Source organism: Vanessa cardui, chromosome 1 (genome assembly GCF_905220365.1).
Source record: "Vanessa cardui chromosome 1, ilVanCard2.1, whole genome shotgun sequence".
Classification (NCBI taxonomy): Eukaryota; Metazoa; Arthropoda; class Insecta; order Lepidoptera; family Nymphalidae; genus Vanessa; species Vanessa cardui.
This window is the reverse complement of record NC_061123.1, coordinates 5,589,307-5,608,481: the sequence shown is the minus strand read 5'-3', so window position 1 is coordinate 5,608,481 and position 19,175 is coordinate 5,589,307. Positions and strand designations below refer to the sequence as shown.

At 32.0% G+C, this 19,175-nt stretch overlaps 3 protein-coding genes across 4 annotated transcripts in view; 2 read left to right on the top strand and 1 right to left on the bottom strand.

The window, feature by feature from the left end:
* Window positions 1-496: 496 nt before the first annotated feature.
* On the top strand, window positions 497-3,584 carry LOC124544298 (cyclin-dependent kinase 10). Of its 2 annotated transcripts, none has more exons than XM_047122781.1 (8): window positions 497-650; window positions 736-854; window positions 926-998; window positions 1,082-1,256; window positions 1,780-1,982; window positions 2,222-2,449; window positions 2,834-3,052; window positions 3,358-3,584. In XM_047122781.1, the coding sequence occupies exons 1-8, from the start codon at window positions 641-643 to the stop codon at window positions 3,543-3,545; spliced, it is 1,215 nt and encodes a 404-aa protein (XP_046978737.1). In that variant the 5' UTR covers window positions 497-640; the 3' UTR covers window positions 3,546-3,584. The 2 variants fall into 2 exon arrangements, with proteins under 2 accessions (XP_046978737.1, XP_046978746.1); XM_047122790.1 differs by having other exon boundaries at window positions 3,393-3,575.
* An 88-nt stretch (window positions 3,585-3,672) lies between these two features.
* Window positions 3,673-6,419, bottom strand: LOC124532241 (zinc finger protein weckle-like). Its single transcript, XM_047107022.1, has 5 exons — window positions 6,146-6,419; window positions 5,310-6,064; window positions 4,880-5,068; window positions 3,857-3,965; window positions 3,673-3,787 (listed from the first exon to the last, which is right to left on the bottom strand). Exons 1-5 carry the CDS (start codon window positions 6,281-6,283, stop codon window positions 3,680-3,682), a joined length of 1,299 nt encoding a protein of 432 aa, XP_046962978.1. The 5' UTR covers window positions 6,284-6,419; the 3' UTR covers window positions 3,673-3,679.
* Window positions 6,420-17,310: 10,891 nt separating this feature from the next.
* LOC124530761 (neuronal acetylcholine receptor subunit alpha-10-like) overlaps window positions 17,311-19,175 on the top strand; it is a 54,673-nt gene continuing 52,808 nt past the window's right edge. The window contains exon 1 of the mRNA XM_047105036.1: window positions 17,311-17,687. Coding sequence (XP_046960992.1) covers window positions 17,612-17,687 — 76 coding nt within the window. The 5' untranslated portion in view covers window positions 17,311-17,611. The remainder of the gene's footprint in view (window positions 17,688-19,175) is intronic.

The window sequence follows — 19,175 nt, the reverse complement described above, 5'->3', positions numbered from 1 at the left end:
TGTCAATAATTAACCATTAAATTTTACGGATACTTTTAAAGTCAAATTTTTAAATTTTATTTTAAAAGAAAAAACATAATTGCTACTTTTTGCTGAATATGTGTAGTACTTCATAAATAGCATATATCAAAAAGATTTATATTCCTTAACTTCATAATTTACGAGGCTCCTTTATCGTTCTGCAAATATAAGTAATAATTATGATATTACTGATGTTTGCCTCTAATTGAAGGTTCTCAAGCAAACGTACCAACTACCAGTTACTTCAATATCAACGCTTGCTACAAAACCTTCAGCTTCAGCCAAAACTGTTGCCCAGTTTTTTTATGCTGAACGGTAGTTATTTTAAACAAGACACAACCGCTTAGAAAAAATATCATTAATAAATAATAGGTAAATTAATTTAAAAATAAAGAGAGTTTGGTACAAATTTATTTGGTTTAAACATCTCCAAATGTTTTTTTGATCTGTACTCGACTAAGGAATAAAAATGAAACAATGGCAACATTCTGTCGCATCGAGCTTAGTTAGCCGATGTTTTGTTTATATTTTCAGTATCATTTGTGGAAAATACAGTGATTTAGTAAATAGGTAGAATAATTCATAAGGAGTTTTATAAAGATAATTTTTTTATTCCAATATGTCTCAAAGTGAGTACTGTTTTTATTACATATTTCATCTATATAATTATTACTTGATTACTGGTGTTTAATCTAATCAAAAATTTTGATTAAGATTCTGAAAAACCACTATCAACTCAAGATGTTGTTGATCCTACGGGTCCTGCAGCACGTAAAGGCGTACTTACATCATTCAGGACGGGGAAAATTATGGAGATACCCGAAAAAGATATCGTGAGTATAACCTAATAAAATTAAAAAAAAAATGCTGAATATGAACTTTAACCCAGCTTTAACACCTGCAGTTAGGAAGATGCAGATTTGTTGGAGAATTCGAAAAATTAAATCGCATTGGCGAAGGCACATATGGCATTGTTTGTAAGTATTGAATTACTTATGTGTACATGTTGATTTTTGATTGAATACTAGGTTGGTTTTATCCCATTATTTCGTTTTAATAGATAGAGCAAAAGACAAATTAAATGGGAACATAGTAGCATTAAAAAAAGTCAGAATGGATGTTGAAAAAGATGGATTACCATTGAGTGGTCTCCGTGAAATTCAAGTATTAATGGCTTGCAGACATGAAAATGTTGTTCAACTTAAGGAAGTTCTCGTTGGTAGATCACTGGAGAGGTAAATATTAATATAATAAGAAAATTCAAAATATTTTGCAATATAATGAGTAGTCATATCCAATATTTTATTGACATAGCACTTAGTCACTAACATCATACAAAAAATGAACTGATCCTGAACATAATATTATACCAAGAAATCAATAATATTTCCAAGAGCACAGCTATGTCGTATATTGTATATTTCTTCTATAAAATACCAACATATAATTAAGGCCTTATTATTATTATTATCCAAGATAATTAAATTAAACAATTGCTGAAATGAATATTTGATAGGTTATTTGTTATAGGGTTTCAAAATGTTTTTCAGGTTTTTTTTACTTATAATAAAATGTAATGGCACTTTGGTTTGTTATATATATTTTCAGTTTCTCACACTATCTGTAGAATAAATTTAAAGTTATTTTTGAAAAATAAATATATCAAAGTGCAAACCCAAGGATGTTATTTTATTTAATAATTAATTCTTCAGATATTCATTATAAATATATCTGACAATTTCTTTTTTCATTTTACAGCATATTCTTATCGATGGAGTATTGTGAACAAGATTTAGCATCTTTACTTGACAATATGGCTGCACCTTTCACCGAGTCACAAGTCAAGTGCTTGATGTTACAAGTATTAAAAGGATTGAAATATCTTCACTCAAATTTCATTGTCCATCGGGATCTTAAAGTTTCTAATTTGCTGCTCACTGATAAAGGGTGTGTTAAAATAGGTGAGATTGATCTTTTGAATTTTAGGTATTTTAAGAACAATGGTTCAGTGGTTTGTGTAGTTATGTTGAGTAAAGATTGCAGGCTTATAACTGAGCATCTAGTCTAATCGTCAAAAAAAAATATTTAGAAAACAATATTTTAGCAAAGGAATGTATTATTATTATATTTAGCTTACTAAGCTTAGTAGCTAGAGTTATTGGTATGCATTGAGATTGTAATTATTTATATTTAATTTCAGCTGACTTTGGCTTAGCCCGTTGGTTAGGTGCCCCTGCCCGTAGTGCTACCCCAAGGGTTGTTACTCTGTGGTATAGAGCACCTGAATTACTCCTACAATCACCAAGACAGACTCCAGCTCTTGATATGTGGGCAGCAGGATGCATTCTTGGTGAACTATTAGCTAATAAGCCTTTGCTTCCTGGCAGGACTGAAATTGAACAGCTTGAACTAATTGTTGATTTGTTAGGTAAGTAATTTTTTATATTTTAAACAAATTCAAACAAGATTTCTTTAAAATTCTCTCTTTGATTGATGGAATCATTTTGTAATAAGTCAATGCTGAATTAATAGTTTATTTTAGAGTACTGCATTCTCTTTGAATAGTTCTAGTTTGTAATTTTGTCGTAGTAGTTATAGTAAGGCTTAATAAGCATATATAAGTTATAAGCATATTTTGGTTGGCATTAATTATATTAAGTTGTCTTGGCCCATAGACAATAATGCTGTACGAAATGTGGACCATTAGTAACATTGGTATTGTCAACTAAATTACGTCATATCTCTTTTAGTTTTTTTATTCCTATTTTATTTTTATTCTCAATAATATTTAAAAAATAATACTTACTTGCAGGCACACCATCTGATGCAATCTGGCCAGAATTCAGTTCATTACCAGCGTTACAAAACTTTACTCTCAAACAACAACCATACAATAACTTAAAACAAAAGTTCCCCTGGTTGTCTGCGGCTGGTTTACGTCTCTTAAATTTCTTATTCATGTATGATCCCAATAAGCGAGCTACAGCGGAAGAGTGCCTCCAGAGTTCATATTTTAAGGAACAACCCTTGCGTAAGTTATAGTATATTTTTTGTTATGTGAAATATTTAGAAAATGTAGTTATCCACAAGATTTTTTTTGACATTATTTTTTGTTTATAATATAATCAATTAAGAATGCCTGTATGCTTGATTACTTCCTTTCATTCTGATACAACAGGAAGCACAAAAATATTGTTACTTTATGTTAAGTATAATAGATAATTTAGCTTTCAGTGTTAAATTTGGAATGGTTTTTTTTTTTTATTTTGCATGTTAATTAGATTTTTATTTTGCTGTATTAACACTCCTCGTATAATAATCTTATTGTAATTCTAGCATGTGATCCGAAGTTAATGCCTAGCTTCCCGCAGCACAGAAACATGAAAGGGCAGCAAAAAAGCTCCTCCAATCAGCTGAACATACCGCTATCTAACTTGAACACTGGAGCTAACGACCAGACAAACAACTTGCCGGCTATCTCAGACTTGTTGGGATCCCTCGTCAAGAAACGAAGAATAGAATGAACTTAAGTTATAAAGTATATAATTCCAAATATATTAAATGATAAAATAATAAGAAAGTCTTTAATTTTTATAACATTTTACTGTTTTTGATATCATTTTGTTTATAAGATACTGTTTGTTTTTTGTTTTTTTTTTTAATCTGTCGAATCGTTATCGTCTGCAGACAATCCCATTGCTTGTCGAAATTTTTGATACTTTTGTAGAGAAAGCGTGTCATTGCTCCTGCCTTTTACTTTTTCTTTCTAAAAATAGTTATTAATTTAAAAATTGCAAATCAAAGTATTTTTTTATTAATATCAAAGCGCGCTTACGATTTCTTTTTCTTGCTTTTCTATGTTTTTCAATGTGCGTACACACTGTGAGCAGAGTATTACATCTTCCATATGATTAACAGTTTTCTTTCGATGATGATGTTTCAACCTGTGGTCAATAGAATATATTACAAAATCACACTAAAATATAAAAATAATGTAATAAAACATGACTGTCCACATTTATCAGTTATATATAGTACCTATTGTCCATATATGGAAGAGACAAATAAATTGTCAGGAAAAGAGAAGTTTACAATTTTCAATGGATTATAAGGATTTAAAAATACACACTGAAAGAAGTAATTGAATCGCTTCGAAATCGTTATCGAAAACTTTACGCGTGAACAAGTTTCACGAACTGAAGTTGGATTGGATTGGAATCTCAGGGACGTTTGTGCATCATATTCCTCTATGTTAACTCGAAAGCGTTCCTAAAAATGTCTTCAACGCATACGATAATACCTATATATTAATGAATCTTCGTTTTATTATTAAATTATTAATAAAAAAGTTAAAAGAATAAAATACAAGTTTCATTAGCTGTTTGAATTTTTCTTAATCTGTGTGGGACCTCTGACGGACGGACGTGACGGTTGCGGGGCTTTAGCCCCGATGCGCTTAATTCAACCTTCCTTATAGGCAGTAATTGTAAAAGACTATTTATGTTATTGTAATATAATATACTAATATTTGTACCAATATTTAATGTTATTTTCGACCACACATCACCGAGTTCTAAAAAGAGGTTATCAATTCGTCAGTATTTTTTTTATCTCATAACTTATTACTGGGTGGAACGATTTTGGCAATTTTTATTTTCTATGAAAAAATTCTATGCAACCACGAAACAATATTTTATACCAGTGCGTTTAACCGGAATTTTTTTTTTTTTTGTAGAATATATAAATAAGCTGACCGATAGATTTTGATGAATTAAAGCTTGAGAAATACCTTTAAATCTTTGTTATATCTAAAAATTGTGAGCTAATTCATTAATAGTGAAGTCATCAGTATACTTACAATTTTCCACAATAATCGCACTGAAATTTGTCCGTTCGGTGCGTTATTATATGCCACCCTAATTCCTGGTAAGTCGGATAGCGATCGGAACAACGTGGGCAGGCAATCTTGCCTTCCGATCTGCCCCCATTGCTTTGGTGTTCAATCAACTGTTGCGATGTCTGGAAATTTTGATGGCAGCTGTTACACCTAAAATATTAGTTGTCTTTCTTAGGTTGTAACGAATAAATATTATAATAAAATAACAGCATGTTTATTTAAAATAATACTTTTCACAGGACTTAATATAGACAAAAACCCATAAACCTGAACGAACTTACGGTACCTACTAATACAAAGATATTGAATAAATATAAAAAGAGAATCATCAAAATTGCGTATTAAGTATTGCTTTGAAGCTAATGTAGGTAATAGCGAAAATGAGTCTTACTTAAAAATGTTTGGCTGTAAATGATAAGCCATATGTTCAATAATCTTTTTTGGATAGAAGTAGTGAAATTTTTTGTCACAGCACGTTAAGTATCCCGGAACCCCGTGCCTTTCTTTATAATGCTTCATTAGAGATCGAAAGTGAAATCCTATCTCGTGGCAAATGCAGCATTCCATTTTATAAAATAAAGTTATTTGCTTGTCTAATTCGGCGCCTTGCTTTGCTGGACGACCGTCTATTAATATAACATTGTCCAATACTTCGTTTGAAAAGTCATTAGTTTCAACATTGTTTTTATTTTTGTCTATCGCTGGCGTTGGCTTTGGTTCGATGGGGGATGCACTTTTAAGAAGTAACCTATCAACGCTTTCAGTCTTTGAAAACTCTTCTAAGGGCATTGCTTCCAAGAATTTTAAATCAGCAGGCGATTTTCTTTTTTGTTGTTTTTTGTTTCCTTTTGCGTCTCCTTGTTGAAATTCTGTCGGTGGAGATTTCGGAGGCGGTGAAACCGGCTCCTTTCCTATTTTTGATTTTGCATGGACTGTCTTGTGTTCAGACAGAGAAGAGGTGATTGGATGCAGCTTTCTATCAGCCAAATTTGGGTTTTCTTTGTTCATATTGTTAATATCTTTTATACTGTGAAAATTTAAAAACTTTTGCGTTCTTTCTACGTTGACGGCATACAAATGCAAAGCTCCAACTTGCTGAAGACATTCATGACAGATGGCTTTCGGAAGATTATCATCAGTTCGTATCTGGAAATGATAATAAAATGTTCATTGATTGTTTGACGTAAAATAGTGTACTCAATATATGGAACTAGTACACAAACTAACAACAATATCAAACAGTCTCTTTATTTTTCTCTTCATTTCTGAGCTGAGTGGCTTTAATTGGGTGACATCGTTACATAAACACAAGCGACACGATAGTTCACGAACAATGGTTTTTTCATAAGACGCAAAGTCATTCATACTGATAATTTGAATTACAAAAGGCTATACTATAAAAAGTGCTATTGCTTAAATATCCATAACAATTTGGTTTGCTACTGCTGTATTTGGTACAAAAGAATATAAAAACTTCCTAGGGAAGAACGGACACCATCCAAACGACATTTGTAACTTTTTTGTAAAATTAGTATCAACTGGCCAGCATTTTATATTTTGAAGAAATTATAATATTGAAAATATTTTCAACGCTTGTAGGTACTCATCTGAAAGTTGTGTATATTTTTGTTGAAATAAATATTATAATATATTATTGGTTATTACAACATCGGTTGCTATAAAAATAAAATAAAAAAACATTTTAATAACATTAAGTGGATAACATTTAATAATTAATATGATTACTTATTGTTGAATATAAATAACATTTTTAATATTATCTTATTTATACAATTATCATGTTTGGTTTTCAATAATTTGCCCGAAGTTTTCATAACGTTGCCTCATTGTAGTCACAAATCAAGAGCTCCTCGCCATCTTGATCGTCAACTGAACAGAACAGAACAGTAATACAACAGGACCTAGAGAAGTTTGTTTGAACAAATGTACATTGCGAAGTTTCATAAAATAGTAACCGAAGTTATCAAATTAAGTAGGAACTAGGTAGTCACGGTATTGTGTGAAAGGCAACGTGTGGTGCTGTGTGAAAAAAAAGTAAGAAACTAGGTATCCAGTTTGCGAAGCCTCGACGACGGACGTAATTCTACGTAAACGGTTCAAACAAGAAATCTCTTTGCAATAGATCATCCAAAACAATGTTTGTACATAAAAATCTTAAAGCTATTGCAATGCTTAAAGTTACAAAGATTTGTCATTGTCGTATGCAAGCCAAATTAAAGATATTATGCAATCACGACTGATACATTTTTAAAAGGCTAAGCTAGGAACTACCTTGGTGTAATCTCTTAAAACGTCAAGCGTGACCTTGGCTGGCTGTTTAATTATGTAACCCTTCTATATTACGGTGTAATGATCTGAGCAATAACTTGGAATAACCATAAAGTTGTTCAAAGGTTGATTGATGTATTGAGAATTAATGATGCTTATCTCAAAGTTCAATAAGTTTAGGTATACCTTCAATAGGACGAACCATATTATCAAATGAACATAATTTACCTACTATGTAAGTTAAGTCAAAAAGGTAATGTCTTTCAGTGATATCTAGAAAAAAGGCCACTATACGCCAAAAAACATTAATGTTACTGGGACCTTGACAGGAAAGCTCAATAAATTTTAATTAGTCCTTGAGATCTACAGCGTTACAAGGTGGTCGTTTGGCAGACGAGACTATAAGATTGGCTGCTATGTAAACGAGTGCTGTAAGAACTATGTTGTTGTTTTCACTATTTTTTAGTACAGATTTTACAAGTTACATGACTTCTTAACAACAACAATAACAGCCTGTAAATTCCCACTACTGGGCTAAAGGCCTCCTCTCCCTTTGAGGAGAAGGTTTGGAACATATTCCACCACGCTGTTCCAATGCGGGTTGGTGGAATTCACATGTGGCAGAATTTCTATGAATTTGTCACATGCAGGTTTCCTCACGATGTTTTCTTTCACCGCTGAGCACGAGATGAATTATAAAGACAAATTAAGCACATGATCAGCGGTGCTTGCCTGGGTTTGAACCTGCAATCATCGGTTAAGATGCACGCGTTCTAACCACTGGGCCTCCTCCTCCTAACTCCTCTTCTCGATAACTTCAATTCAAAATATTAGTGTTATTAATCGCTGATTCATGTGCTTAATTTGTCTTTATAATTCATCTCGTGCTCAGCGGTGAAGGAAAACATCGTGAGGAAACCTGCATGTGACAAATTTCATAGAAATTCTGCCACATGTGTATTCCACATATGTGTAGTCAAAAATCAAAATCAAAATCAAAATAAACTTTATTCAAGTAGGCTTTTATAAGCACTTTTGAATCGTCATTTTACAATTAAGTGAAGCTACCACCGGTTCGGAAAGTAGATTCTACCGAGAAGAACCGGCAAGAAACTCAGTAGTTACTCTTTTTTAACATTTAAAAAATACAACGTCATGTTAATTAAATACAATTATTTTAATTAATGTATCCTGCTTGGAAGTCAACAGGTATTAACTCCACGCTTTTTTATCATCTACAAAATCTTGTATCGAATAGTATGCTTTTACTACCAATGTATTTTTAACAAACGATTTGAATTTACTAAACGGCAAAGTTAAAAATTTCTGCGGAATTTTATTATAGAAACGGATACCTTGCCCCAAGAAGGATCTATTGACTTTGCGGAGTCGGAAACTTGGCGTTATAAGTTTATCCTTACTTCTAGTGCATATACAATGATTATCACTGATTTTATCAAAGTGATCAATGTTACTGTGAATATACATGATATTGTTGTAAATATATTGCGACGCAACAGTAAGTATTCCTACTCTGTTAAAAACATCCCGAAGAGAGTCTCTAGCTCCAAGATTATAAATAAACCGAATTGCTCTCTTTTGTAAAATAAAGACAGATTCAATATCTGCAGCGTTACCCCAAAGTAATATGCCATATGACATAATACTGTGAAAATAACCAAAATAAACTAAACGAGCGGTATCAATATCAGTTAGTTGTCTAACTTTTCTAACCGAGTATGTTGCGGAGCTGAGTCTTCCTGTTAGGGATGATAAATGAGAAGTCCACTGAAGTCTGGAATCCAATTCTATTCCTAAAAACACCGTAGTATCAGCTACTTCAAGACGGTCACCATTTAAAGATATATTATAATTTTGCTTGCTAACATTAGGTAGGGTAAAAACTACACATTTTGTTTTTTGAGCATTCAAAACTAAATTATTTACTGTAAACCAATTGTGTATCTGTGATAATGCACCGTTCACATCGTCATAGTCATTTTTTTTCCTGTCAACCTTAAAAATCAGCGAAGTATCGTCAGCAAACAACACTATATCACAAATACCCTTAACATAGAAAGGAAGATCATTTATATATACTAGGAATAGAAAGGGACCCAAAATTGAACCTTGTGGAACTCCCATTTTTAACGTAGATCCAGAAGACTTTATTCCATTAATGAAAACTTGCTGGATTCTTTGACTTAAATATGAAGCGATGAGATCAAGAGCTTTACCTTTAACACCGTAATATTTGAGCTTATAAGGAATACGTTTCGTGTTCTACACAATCGAATGCTTTAGATAAATCACAGAATACTCCAATAGCGTTCTGTGATTTCTCCCAAGCATCGTAAATATGTTTGAGAAGCGCAATTCCCGCATTAGTTGTCGAGCGACCTCTTCTAAAACCGAATTGCTCACCATGAAAAATAGCATTTGTACCGAAATGGACGAGAAGTTGATTTAAAATATTTTTTTCGAAAATTTTACTTAAGGATGGGAGTATTGAAATAGGCCTGTAATTACCGGGATCGCTTCTGTTTCCAGTTTTAAAAAGTGGTAAAACTTTACTACATTTTAACAAGTTAGGAAATGAACCCGTGTCCAAACTCTTGTTAAAAATTACTGCTATATACGGAGCAATATCGTATATGATGTTATTAAAAAATTTTACCGAAATGCCCCATATGTCGTTAGTTTTTTTAATATTTATAGTTTTAAATACTTTTATGACATCTATTGCAGAAACCGTTTCAAATGAAAAATCAATAACGCATTTAGAAACACTATTCTTAATAACCTAGCTGCATTTGATGTAGATGATTTTAAATGAAATGTTATTTTATGGGGTACTTTATCAAAAAATGATTCAAATAAATTAGCAACCTCTAATTCAGAACTCGTGTATCTACTACCTGTGTTCAATTCTATTGGTATAGTGGTCCGTGTATTCCAGAAACCACTACTTTAAAGAAAAAATATAAATAAGTATTCTCCTTTTTAGGGTTCCGTAGTCTACTAGGAACCCTTACAGTTTCGTCATGTCTGCCCATCTGTCTGTCCGTCTGTCTGTCCTGGCTCGTTCTCCGCCGTTTCAGCACCGATTGCCACGAAAATTGGTGAAGAGTTGTATGCTGATAATCCAAAGTTTTTTTTTAATTATCGAAAAATAATTATTTTTTACCCCCCCTCCCATACAGCGTATCGTTAAAAAGGTATCTTTAAATACAACAGAAATTGCCTTGAAACCATGTGGATCAAACCCCTGGGGGGTTATACTAACACAATTCTCGAGATATACTAACACAAAGTTAAAATTAGACCCCCCCCTTAACTTTTGAAATACTATTACAATGATTCTTAAAAAAAATGCTGTATACCTCCTAATAATTACTTTCAACGAAAACTATAGCGGACTCAGTATCATACATAGTTATTTTTATACAATTCGACCAACTTATGACGTGCAGTTGTCCTATATATAATAGAGATTGCTAAATTTCTATCTTATTGCCCATCTTATATGGCTACGGAACCCTTTCATGTGCGTGTCCGACACGCTCTTGGCCGTTTTTTTACTTTATACATTTTATTATGTACACAATATCGTTTAGGTACACCCTTGTACATTTTTTCTTTCATAATCTGTAATGGGTTTTTCCTGATATTTATCTTTCATTAGATATCTGTTCCTTTGTGTCTAATTAATAATTATAAAAGGTTCGCTTTATACAGTTATAATTTTGAAATGAATAGCGTTTTATTAAGAAAGTTGTATATAGTTTTATTAACGTAGAATTTTAAATAAGTTACTTAATGTTATTTTTTATGGTTTAGTTTAGGTAAAAAAAAAAACAAAATAATTCCCAAAAACCGATCACTATTTCGAAAGGAGTAACTAACAAAACTTTCAGAACGGTAATTAAAAAAAAAACAATGACAAATATGGAACCGTTGAAATAGTATCGGTTTTGAAGCACGGGGTAATTGATTGGTTTCACACGTGGATGCCTTCTTCACTAGAGAGAACACGCTTCCGTCTACAGTTGCCGCACTAATACTTCCATTGTAATGGATTTAATATAAGGTACCTAAGCAATGTGATATTTTAGAGAGCTACTCAAAAAGTAATTGTATATGCGTTATGTCAATCAGAAAATTATGTAAGTATAAAACGCACAAGGTTCAATAAGAAATAATAAATGGAATTCGTATAGAGGTATTCCCTAATTTACGATGAAAAAGAGTTCATATGCATGGCAGTATAAATGAAATACATAAATAAATGTTTCATACAAATACTTAAACTTTTGAAAGGTTCTTTGAACGATTTTCACGGTTATTTTGCTTGAAACTTGACCTTCGCTTGAACGACTAGTCGATGCATGTACGAATGTGCTCAAGGCTCTACAAAATCGAGCACTCCTATCACCGCTTTAAATATGACATTTTAAAAGGAATTTGATGGATTTTTATATTTTCTGCTAAACTTAACTCAAAGGTTGCACGATTTGAGCGATATTTAGCGCGCTCTAAAGAACGTAACCTTTTATTTATTGAGCTCCACTCAAACGTACAAGCCGCCATATTCGCTCTGTCAAACAACCTTTTGCTCTCCGTTACATATCTGCGTAATCTTTGAGGCTGTCAGTTAATAAACGCGACTGATATTTCAATTGTTCAACTGTAACTAAAGAAACATTATTTAATTTACTTTTCATTTTAGGAGATTTCATATTTCATACCAGTCTTGTATTCTTCATGGACTGAATAATCTTGATGTTATATTATAAAATAATCCGTAGCTTTTTGTTTAATACTCATAGATGCGTATCAGTTTCCTTGGACAGCATACTGATTTATCAGCACCATGACTTCCACGTAACTCAGATAATTGTCATGAACGCCGTTTACGTAGCAGCCAACATGTTGATGACTAAGCGCTACGATTAACCCATTCAGCATAAAAAGCGAATGAGTGAAATGACGCTGCTTTCCTAGTAATTTACATGGAACCTTCTTTATCAATTTTACTAACCCACGGCTTAAATCAGTAGTAATAGATGCGCAAATATAAATTTACAATCGCCTAAGATATCGAGTATTAGTTGTGTGTATATCGATACCTCCAAAGTCGTATGACAAAATTTGATTTTTCAGCGATTTTTAACTTTCATCTTTGCATTGCTCAGTTACCAAATACAATTTGTGATTAATTTTAGTACACATTACAGATTGTATGTTAGAGAGTATAATACAGCTTTTATATTGAATTAAGAATTCATATTTTAGTGAAAATTGGTAAAAAATAAAACCTTACGACTATAATCGTGTTGTCACAAAACCTATTCAATACTAAACGATGCATATAATCTTAAGTTATAGCAACGGCGTATAATCCACAAACGTCGACCACGCATAAAGTCGAAACTTCTGTATTGCGACGTTTTGCGTCGGTCATATGTAGCAATTTTTGTTCTTTTTACATTATACGAAGTCGGAACTTGACCATAGTTTAATTGTACGCTTTAAGTTGCTTGCTCGCTTTAAGATTAAATATGAGAAGACTATTATCGAGTTAAAATCTCGTTATTTAATGAAAATATAGTTTATACGTATGTGTTGTATTTATATTTTAATACATTATAGTATCACAATCTCATTTTTGCTAAAAATCGTGTTACGACCTAAAGCGTAGGTGTCGATATAATGTAAATATGATAACAACAAATTCCACTAATTTTCCGCTCTTATTCCAGCCCGAATTATGAGTTTATTATTTTGTTAATTGTGGACTGAAACCAGTAAATTATTCAATAAAGTAAATTCAATAGTCAAAGTTGTAGAGAAAAGCCACCCGTTCATTTAAAAAAAATCAGAATATTTGTTTTATTTAGGCATTCGATAGATACGAAAGAAACTACAAGATATTATGTATATCTTCATTAGTAAACTAAAATCTACATACGAGGGCAAAATCTACCCTTAAAATGAAATTACGCTGTTCAAAAACGTCGATTTCTTGCAAATAACGATACTGCAATTTCGCCGGTGAATTATGTAATCGCAGGTAATCGCAGTACCATGTCGGCAGTCTCCATGTGCAGTTAATCGGTAAGTGGGCTGTTTGCTCGCGTCGTCGACCGCACGACAGCCCTAATTGGTTTCTATTCCCACCCGCTATAGACCGCTTACCGCTTACCACGACCGCATTTAATACACCAATTACAACCAAAGAAACGCTGCAATGGATATCGACGAATTAAAAAAACCTTTAAAATTAATTAGTTTCGGATTTTATTCAGTTCAATAAACTCGTATCAAGCTCGTGGTTTCGCCATCAGATTATGATATTTACGAAAATATCGATATATACGAATAGGTAAATCATTAATCCTTAAATCTTGTTAGGAACTCGTTATGCTCGCCCGTACGAACGTTTTTAATTCTCTTTATCGAAAAATCCTTTCATTAATGAAAAAAATAGATTTCAATTTTTAATATAGGATATGATGGGATAGGAGATGAACATGCCTAAAGGTAAGTGTTTGTATGCTTCAGTTTTAATCATATCTTTTATCGTCGAATTCGCTTATTGATTCTCTTTTAGTATACTAGCGATGTACCCGGCTTCGCATGGGTACAATTCTGAAACTAAATATACCTGCTACAGAGTGTTTATATACAACGTTCACAGCTTTTTGTCATTAGCCTATACAAACCGCTACGTCCTGCACTTCAAATCTGTAGGTGATATCGTCGAAAATATTTAATGAAATTACGTGCTGTCAAAGACCATATAGATCTACATATATTAAATGCATAATATATTTAAGGACAAGGATTATTGCAACATAGCCATTATTTCTCGTAACAAAAAAATAGTTATTGTGGGTTATCCCTAAGAGATAGAATATATAGATATATAAATAAATATATTATGCATGTGTTATAGTTACTCTTGAATCACTCTGTCTATTAAAAAAAAATCGCATCAAAATCCGTTGCGTGTTTGTAAGTTCTAAGCACTTTACTCGGTGGTATGGCTTTATGCAAGCCCGTCTGGGTGGGTACCACCCATTCATCAGTTATTATGCCGCCAAACAACAGTACTCAGTATTCTTGTTATTGTACTCGGTATGAAGGGTGAGTGAGCCAGTGTTACTACAGGCACAAGGGATATAACATCTTAATTCCCAAGGTTGGTGGCGCATTGACGATGTAAGGAAAAGTTAATATTTCTTACAGCGTCATTTTGTGACGGTGACCACTTACCATCAGGTGGCCCTTATTTTCGTCCGCCAGCCTATTCCATTAAAAAAGCATACGCAGTAATATTTAATAATAATTTTAAAGTAAAGCCAAGTACCGCTATATAACTATATATGCTAAATTTGTGTTTAAAATTCATCTCGTGCTCGGCGGTGAAGGAAAATCTCGTGAGGAAACCTGCATGGGTCTAATTTCATCGAAATTCTGCCTCATGTGCATTCTACCAAACCGCATTGGAACAGCGTGCTGGAATATGTTCCAAACCCTCTCCTCAAAGGGAGTGGAGGCCTTAGCCCAGAATTAGAAATTATAGATAGTAATTATTTTACCTACTATTTTAAATTATATTTACTCGTAATTATGATACTTATTATTTTTAATTACTGTCAAAGTATTACTAAATAAACAACCGCAAATAACTAAAATAAACTTTTTTCCTCTTAATATCTTCGAACCGATATAACTCCTGGCCACCACTACGTACTAAATTTAAATAAAGTTCTATGTTGATTCAAAACACTAAGGTATAAAGTCCGTACAAACAATTTTTCTCTGCTACAAATAATTCCTACAAAATTTCTTCTTTAAAACATTGATAGGAAATATTTTTTAATTTAATTTTAAGTGCTCATATACTGTAGTATACAATAACATATCTATGTTTTTTTCCTATCCGTGGCAAAAATAGTTCAGTGCCCTCTTTAGTTATAAAGAAAAAAAAATTAATTAAAAAAAACCACTCACAAAACAAATATATAGGGCAGAAATCCTCGTGAGAGTGTATGTATGAGAGTAATAAACTTTTCAATAAGTTTCCACTCTTTATTACTGATTACCTTCTAAATTCCACGTGCACATTTATTTTTGTTCGGTGGAGCTCGATATTTCGACATTATCTACGAATGTCTTGTCCACGATACCGTAAACTGACTGTTCAAAAAAATAAAAATAAAAAACATGGTAAATATCCCGAAATTAATAACCTTAATAATATTGACGATTGACATTTGAAGGGAGCCCACATATTTTATCTCACTTTAAAAAGGAGGAGGTTATTTATTTGACTCATATATTTTTGATAAGAAAATGAGTTGTGACTTAAAATCTATTGGCAACCCACCAAGGCCCAAAACCCCCAACTTGGGGGTAATAAGGTTTCGTAGGCGGTGACGTCAAATGGTTCGCTTCTACTCCTCTGCACTCTTTATACCTTTGCGTGTGTCTGTGACGTACTATATATTTTGTTGCTTTATATAATAGGAAAAGGAATCGAGATGGCCCAGTGGTTAGAACGCGTGCATCTTAACCGATGATTGCGGGTTCAAACCCAGGCAAGCACCGCTGCTTAATTTGTCTTTATAATTCATCTCGTGCTCAGCGGTGAAGGAAAACATCGTGAGGAAACCTGCATGTGACAAGTTTCATAGAAATTCTGCCACATGTGTATTCCACCAACTCGTATTGGAACAACGTGGTGGAATATGTTCCAAACCTTCTCCTCAAAGGGAGAGGAGGCCTTTAGCCCAGCAGTGGGAATTTACAGGCTGTTGTTGTTGTATGTAATAGGAAACATATAACACCCCATTTTATGAATAATTATATTCAGCAATTTCGATGACTATATCCCTTATCATTCAATGAAAGTAATCGTGTTTAATTAAATATTTTGAAATTACTTTAAATTTAAACATTGTTCCGAAAATTGCAAAGCGTAAATGTTTAAAAAGTATAAGACTAAAAATGAACTAACGCTATAACTTATTTTCCTATTTTTAAAGATACAAATAGGCGCTTTGACGTATACGATAAATGTATTTTCTGTGTCAGACTTTAATGTCATTTTGAAGAGCTAGAACTTCAAATCGTACTTACATACTTTAAGTACGATCTGAAGTTCTAGCTCTTTCTTTTAGTTTTCTTGTATCTGTAATAGTTTTCGCTTGGAAAGCGTCCCGGATGACATTTTTTTTTATATGATCTAAGTAAGCAAAACAATAAACACAACTATACAACCTACTTAATCTATATATTTAAATTCATTCATTAGTTTCATATTATCAATGGAAACACCAGATGTAGCTCGAAAAAAAAAACTGAAAAAAGATCAAACGAAAGAATCCTAATAATAACTACGATAAAACAATTAATTTTTTTCTAAAAAAAGTATATCTAAATCTAGTAAAAATTAAATATAATAATAGTTTCAGATGTCATACAAAGTGTATCTACATGCATTCAAACTTCTGAAGTTGGGTTCTGATTCATTTTTATGCACCTGTTAAAAACTATACACGATAGTAAACTAAAACAATTAATTTTTTTTAATCGGATTATGTATTCCCCAAAAAATAAATTGATTTAAAAAACTTACCTGAAAGGTTGCTATAAATATAAACATCATTTTTAAAACCAATTACTGTAAATAGAGTGTCATTAAAATTTATACAAAGAAATATATAATCACCAGTTTTGGGGTTGGTTGTTATGTGTTTAGCACAAAAGTAGCCTATGTACTTTCTTGGATTTCAAGTTTGCTTCACACCAAATTTCATCAAATTCGGTTCAGCGGTTTGGTCGTGAAAGAGCGCCAGAAATTATACAGACAGAGTTACTTTCACATTTATAATATTACCCAATATAGATTAACACTTACAGTTGAATCGTGAAACTTCTTCACTATGAAATCGGTTAAAAATTATAAATAACAAATTTACAACAATTAATGATGAATTTATATACCTATCTCTGAATAAAATTTCAGAGGCCGCCCTTAGATTTGCGGCTTCGCGTCCGTACCGTGCAGCAGTATGGGGGCTGCTACGCTGACAGCCGCGCGTTTTGAACACTCATGCTAAATTACGCACCGTTAAACATATTTTACGAACGCTATAAATAATTTATTACTGAAATAATTGTTGCAGTATAATTTTTTGCTATTAGTTTAAGGCGATGTGATAAAATCAATCGTGGGATACATGTATTTTTTTTATTTAAATACTATTTAACTGATTTTAAATATGAACAACGAATTGATATTATACATAATTTTGTTTAGAAGTTTAAACTAGATTTGTGCAATATAATGGATTTTATTTTAAGTAGGAGTGTGACTGCTTAGACGGAGTAAAAATGTTGTTTGTGCTTTGTGTAAAAAAAATGCGATACTTCGTTTTCGCGGTTTTCTGGATAGCATTATTTTGGAAAGGTAAGACTTTTTATTTTACATAATTAAATACCAATTAAAAAAACATTATCTGTACTAGGTTTTGTTTAACTGTTTGTAACTACGAGCATTGTAGTTTATGTATATAATTTAGGTACCTATATATTTTCTTTTGTATTTTTACAATCAGAATTTTCTTGATCTTGGCAAATTACTACTAATATTATTTAACAGTATATAGTCATATTAATAATATGTATCTTTGTGACTATATATCGAAGAACATCGAAGTTATATTATGAAATAAAAAATGTAAATCCTTTAAATCGATTTATATTTCACCGTAAACTATTTAATACTTTATCATTGAATTCTATCAACATTCCTGAGTCTACCCTCTTCAAGTTAACATCATTTATTCTGTACTTAGTATCTCCCTTAATCCTTTTGAAATAATAACAAAGTATTGATTATTTAATTAATGTAAACTCCATTACAGCTTATTAAACATATATAAACACTTGTATTTGATTTTCTGATTATATTTATATCAATATATTTTTGATTTCATATTCATTAGAAAACCTACAAAACCACTAACACATTACATATAATTAAAAAAAAAGTATTAAAACCAAGTGTTGTTTTAACAGCATTATCAATAGCCAGTATTTGACAATGTTGCGAAATCGATGTCACAAATGAAAATATTATTTTTTAGTAGTAATAGAAAACTGTTAAGAATCTTTTCATTTAACGGTGTGAATTGGTCAACTCGTAAGTTAATATAGAGATCTATTTATATTACCTTGGTATCGAAAAGAAGGATGCCATTTTATAGTTGGTACCTATGGTGATGTTACGAGGGCAATTTCGTGGTTCATTTCAACTGAGCTGTATCAGTCCTGATCGTGAGGTAATATTCAGCTCATAATAAAAATAAAATCGCTTTTGAAATCCAAACACAATGTTAAATGCGATATAAATCGCGAAAATTAAAGCGGTGCTATTATTTTAAACCATTTTTGTTAAATTTTACTCAGTAAAAGTAGAGCAAGGCTTCATCTTTTGATGTAAAGTGTTGGAACTTATTTTACCAGACTGCTCCAATACGAAATTAGTTCGAGATAATTATACAATTATTTGCTACATGATAGTAGCTACAGTAGTCACAACCAATGACATAAAAATGTACGGGTTTTATGAAATCACCTGTACAACAATGATATCGGCATAAACTCGTTTGAGCTTACGTACACCCTGCGTTGGGTTCAATAATTGTAAAATTACACCACACCCATTTACTTATCGGCCTCTATATAATCAAGACAAATCTGAAATTGATTGCTCCCATTCAGGTTACGCGTCAAGTTTGAATAAATAATTACACGAACGAAAATTCTTTTGAAAGTGTAACAAACACCCTTAAATGCAATCATTCACATTTATGATATTAGTAAGAATAAATTAACGGCTTTCGACTTGAATACCAAGTCAATGATAAAAGAAATACTGATTAACAAAACAAAG

Coding starts and splice junctions, on each gene's coding strand:
- LOC124544298 (XM_047122781.1), top strand. Junction 999..1,081: donor AGGCACATATGGCATTGTTT/GTAAGTATTGAA, acceptor TCGTTTTAATAG/ATAGAGCAAAAGACAAATTA. Junction 2,450..2,833: donor ACTAATTGTTGATTTGTTAG/GTAAGTAATTTT, acceptor ACTTACTTGCAG/GCACACCATCTGATGCAATC.
- LOC124532241 (XM_047107022.1), bottom strand. CDS start 6,283: ATGAATGACTTTGCGTCTTATGAAAAAACCATTGTTCGTGAACTATCG. Junction 6,065..6,145: donor AGAGACTGTTTGATATTGTT/GTTAGTTTGTGT, acceptor TATCATTTCCAG/ATACGAACTGATGATAATCT. Junction 3,966..4,879: donor TGCGATTATTGTGGAAAATT/GTAAGTATACTG, acceptor TATTGACCACAG/GTTGAAACATCATCATCGAA.